The following is a 5,233-nucleotide window of genomic DNA, read 5'->3' as shown; positions in this document are numbered from 1 at the left end:
AAAAAAAAGAATTATAACACTCAGTGTTAATTTCCATATGTAGAGGTAACCTTCCCACCCATCCACCCCCCTTTTTTTGCTTGTTTTGGTTCTGCTTTGTAGGAAATTCTAGTAGAAAAGTCTTGCTTGGGATAAGGCCTCAGGTCAAAACCATAGCATGTTAATTTTACTCACAAATGCATCAGTAATATAATATGACACCATTCCTTTTTGCATAGGCACATTAAAACATGGAAATATTAGTATAAAAAGAAATTCTTATATAATAGGGAAAAGAACACAAATTTTATAATGCAAGGGCACCTTCCACCCTGAATATTTTTCATAGTAACTTGACTTAGACCTCTGTTGGTCAGACACCGACAATCCAAACCCAAACCCCATATCTCAACCTCAGAACTAGCACAGTTCTCTCATCCAACACCCAGATTCAAACTCCCTCTTGGGGAGGTTCTAATACAGCTCTGGAACCAACTTGCTCCAGGGTAGGTTTTATAGGATACCCTGACAAAGAGAAAATAGCAACAATTTGATTCTAAGGGAAGGTCGCTCTACCTCATCACCTAATAGTGAGTTGAAGTCAGAAGACCCTCTGTTCTAGAATCTGTGCAAAAACCATGATCACTAATTATAGAAGACCAACTACAACAACCTCAACTGAGCAGAACTTTTCCTAGAACCATAAAGAAAGACCGTGGAGTTTGACAACAGCATGCTCAGAGCCTGTAATCAGTATTATGACAATATGCTTAATGGGTAAAGACACCCTATATCTCTTAGGTCAAGAGGATTTCCTTTCTAATTTCCCCAACATTTACTGCAGCTATGCAAAAAAAAAAAAAAAGCCACATTTACTCCCCATTTTTTCTTATTTTTTTTTCTTCTTTTAATTGTATTTATAGCTTCTATTTCTATGTCCTCCTACAAACTGAGAAAAGAGAAAAAAGGTGTATGGGACCCAGGGACCAAGTGGTCTCAGGAGCAATGAGTGGAAATAAAAAATGGTCAAATCTAAATACCCAAACCAAAGTTAACAACAATAAAATCAAGAGACCCTAACTATAATAAGCTATACACAAAATGGATCTGTTACACTAGCAGTCCAGCGGGCTAAAGTATGGAATGCATGCTGGGAACTATGGTGAAGGGAGATCAACACTGATGGTGGGAATGTGGCCCTAATTCACTGTCACTATGTGAAATACAACTGTGAAATATTTGTAATTCACATTGGTTTTAATAAAAAAAAATTAGAAATTAGAAAATTCTTATCCCAACTGTTGGGGTTTTGTTGTTTGTTTGTTTTATTGATTAAATCATAGATCATTTTGTAAATTTTTGAATGTACTTTTCTACTATGGAAAATCACAATATTTGGTTAAGCAAAGCATAACACAGTGCTTTGCAGTTTTATTAAAGTCTGAAAGAATGCAAAACAGAAATGGGAATGGAGGTTCTCAAGTGAGGAAGAATAAAGGTGACTCAACGAAAAGGTTTCTGTGCTGACCTCTCCTTGGCAAATTTGCCAAAGTTCAAATTCTGGACATTAGTTTTCTTCCTACTCTGTATGTGGCCTTTTTTTTTTTCATCAGGACTTCTCTCAAAGGCCTACCCACCATCCCTTTATGCTAACTGTTCTTCCTGTCACTGCCTTATTTATTTGTAATACAACACAATGCAACCCTACTTATTTGCCAATATTTTTTTCTCTTTGTTCTTTTGGAGGCCACACCCAGTGGTCCTCAGAGTTTACTCTCAACTCTGATAGGAATCATTCTTGGTGGAGCTCAGAGGGCCATATAGTATGCTGCAGACTGAACCTCAGTAGACAATGAGCAAGGAAATCACCCTACTCCTGTATTATCTTCCAAGCCCTGACCTATTTGTGTCTTTGCATCCTGATTTTATAGTTTCTGCATCATTAAGGCAGGGGTTGTTGTTTGCATCCTCGTTGTCATGGCAATTCTATCACAAGGGGTAGTTTATTCAAAAGAAATAGCAGTTATACATCATTTTTATTGTTCTTTCCCAGTACATCCCACTTTTCAGCAAGAAAAATTCAGTCTCCTGAAGTACATTTGCTAAGCTTATATGATTAGATTTTCTCATAAGTTAATCAATGCCATCACTTCCCAGCCAAAATCTAAGAAATCTAACATTTGTGCCCACTGAAAGGCATATCAGTTAAAAGTATGCAGTTTATAGCACTATATTTAATGTATTTATTTACTTAGTTGGTGGGGGCAAATCCCAACATGCCGTAGGGGGACTATGTAAGTGGTGCTCAGGAAACAAGTGGTATTGGAGGTCAGACCCACAATGACCCCACCTCTATCCTTTGAACTATCTCCTCAGTAAGATTAGTACTTATCTTTTAAGTACTAAAAGCATCACAAAGAATTCTCCCTCTTTCCTCCTCATATTTTCAGAAAAGACTTAAGTTCAAGACCTAGTAGATTAATTCAGATGGCCTTTCTGACTTTAGATTTCTCACAATCTATGGGACAATAAAATTTATTGGCTGAGGGGCAGGAGCAATAGCACAGTGGTAGGGCATTTGCCTTGTATGCAGCTGACCCAGGAGAAACCGAATTCAATTCCTGGCATCCCATATGTGCCCCGAGCCTGCCAGTAGTGATTAATGAGCACAGAGCCAGGAGTAATCTATGAGCACCACCGGGTGTGGCCCCCAAAAGAAGAATTTATTGGCTGATCAAAACTTAAAACTTTCCACAAACACATTTTCCTTTGCCTCTAAGTGAATTCCATCCTACAGTCAGGTAAATTAAGCTAAAAATAAAAATATCTGAAAGTACATCTCTTTAGGTAAAGGATCAATGGTCAATTGTTTGAGGCTGTAGGAAAGCATTTTCCTTGCAAGATTGAGGCCCTGGATCCCAGTACACACATATTGTGTGTATATATATAACATATATAATTATATATAGTATATGCATATAAATGGTTTCAAAAGCAATAATCCCCTATTTTGATGTGAAAGCTTTGTTATAACTTGCAGTCATTAGAACACTTTTTATAAGAATGAAAATAAACACACCCATGATACTATAAATAAAGATTGAATAGGGAACCAATTTAGAGGTATCCTCAACCCATGACAACACAAGGCATCATCAGACAGCTGTTCTGAGAGTCACAGAATAGCCTTGACAGTGGCAGTGATGATGGTTTATAATTAAGAATTCTAATTTCATACCTAGACTCATAAGAATCATTGCCAGTAGGATTTGTTTGTAAATTTGAGTCCTCCCACACTGGATTGATCACAGGCATAAGGGCAAAAGAGTCTCGTAAAGAATGTGCTCTTTCTCAAACATAATTGAGGTTAAGAGTATTTGAAAAGGAAAGGAAAGACCTAACAACATAACCTTTCCCCAAAATTACTTTTTTTAAAGTACCGTAATTTGGTACATTCCAAAGGAATCATCTCGTCCAGCATAAAATAAAGAACCACATGTTAATTCAAAGACCAGGCATTGAGCCCAGGTCTCGTGAGAAGCGATCTTAGGGGCAGGGCGTTAGGACGGAAGTTTGCGAGGACAGACAGAACACCCAGGAGCCATCACCCAGCTCGTGAACCGGGAGCACGCCATCAAAGACGATGCCTGGAAGCTACTACTTCGTTATTGTTGGCCACCATGACAACCCGATCTTTGAAATGGAGTTTTTGCCGCCTGGAAAAACTGAGTCCAAAGATGACCACCTTCACCTGAATCAGTTCATAGCCCACGCTGCACTCGACCTCGTCGAGGAAAAAATGTGGCTGTCGAACAACATGTACTTGAAAACGGTAGACAAGTTCAACGAATGGTTCGTCTCGACCTTTGTTACGGCGGGCCACATGAGATTCATCATGCTGCATGATGTAAGACAGGAAGATGGAATAAAGAACTTCTTTACTGATGTCTATGACTTATACATAAAGTTTGCATTGAATCCATTTTATGAACCCAATTCTCCTATTCGATCCAGGGCGTTTGACCGAAAAGTTCAATTTCTTGGAAAGAAACATCTTCTAAGCTGAAGGCTGGAAAAATGCAGGAAGAAAGAGTTACTACAATAGACTATACCTAAAAAAAATGTCAATATTCTAAGAAAATCGATTAAACAGCCTAAAATAAGTTTTGCTGTTGTGGTCTGAGTTTTGTTTAAACTTAATTCCGTTCATATTTAAAAGTAGTGCATTATTTGTAAAGATTATCTACAGTTTTGTGTTTGTCTATAAATGTTGTTTACTTAGAGCTCTTTATTACTAACCTTGGAAAATACCTTCTACTTTTAAGAACTATGTATTTAATTCTCTACATTCAGAGACTGCTTGAAGTAATAATGATCCAGAAACAAATGGCAAGTAAAGATTTAGCAGGTAGATAATCTTTCACAGCAGAAATGGCACATACATGGTCTAAGCTATAGAGATGTTCTAAAAATGTATTGGCAGGGGCCAGAACAATAGCACAGAGCGTAGGGCTCTTGTCTTGCCTATGGTCGACCCCTGTTGGATCCTTGGTATTCCATACGGTGGCCCAAGTAATCTCTGAGCACAGAGCCAAGAGTAAGCACTAAGTGTGCTCCCCCTAAAATTGTCATCCTAAATAGCACCCCCCAGGTAGCCAGAGCAAGCAGCTTTTTTGGGGGCAAATAATACTGGGCAAAATGATACTGCTGTCATTTCAAATCTGAACCTGTTTTTCTTAGATGGGAGGTTATAACCAAAGCTATCTGTTAGGTTTTTTATTCATCTTTTGGCTTTGGGGTTACACACAGTAATGCTCAGAGACCACTCCTGACAAGCTTATGGATCAAATGGGTTGTCAGGATTTGAACTTGGGTCAGCTGTGTTCAAGGCAAGCCCCCTGCTTGCTGTACTATCACTCCAGGCTCCCACTTATTATGTTGTTAATATTCTTTTTTTTTGGGGGGGGGGTTGGCCACACCTGGTGGTGCTCGAGTTACTCCTGGCTCTGTGCTCAAAAATTGCTCCTGACTCGGAGGGCCATATGAGATGTTCGTCCTGGGTCAGCTGTGTGCAAGGCAAGCATCCTACCACTGTGCTACTGCCCCGCCCCATTATTAACATTCTTTGCAGGCTAGAGTTGTAAAGCTTTTGAGAATCACAGTGACAATTTTTCTTAAAGCTTGCATGACATTTCCATTTCATTATCATCTTAAAAAATTAATTTTATTTGAAAAATTTTTTTAAAGAATTTGA

At 38.6% G+C, this 5,233-nt stretch overlaps 1 protein-coding gene across 1 annotated transcript; it reads left to right on the top strand.

Annotated features, from left to right (window-relative positions):
• The first annotated feature begins 3,622 nt into the window (after positions 1-3,622).
• LOC126016291 (trafficking protein particle complex subunit 2-like) lies at positions 3,623-4,045 on the top strand. The gene has a single exon (XM_049778863.1). It carries the CDS (start codon positions 3,623-3,625, stop codon positions 4,043-4,045), a length of 423 nt encoding a protein of 140 aa, XP_049634820.1.
• The last annotated feature ends 1,188 nt before the right edge of the window (positions 4,046-5,233 follow it).

Source organism: Suncus etruscus, chromosome 8, assembly GCF_024139225.1.
Source record: "Suncus etruscus isolate mSunEtr1 chromosome 8, mSunEtr1.pri.cur, whole genome shotgun sequence".
NCBI classification, from domain to species: domain Eukaryota; kingdom Metazoa; phylum Chordata; class Mammalia; order Eulipotyphla; family Soricidae; genus Suncus; species Suncus etruscus.
This window is presented reverse-complemented; position numbering and strand designations above follow the sequence as displayed.

What these genes read in the sequence shown, in the direction of transcription:
- LOC126016291 (XM_049778863.1), top strand. Translation starts at nt 3,623, where the DNA reads ATGCCTGGAAGCTACTACTTCGTTATTGTTGGCCACCATGACAACCCG.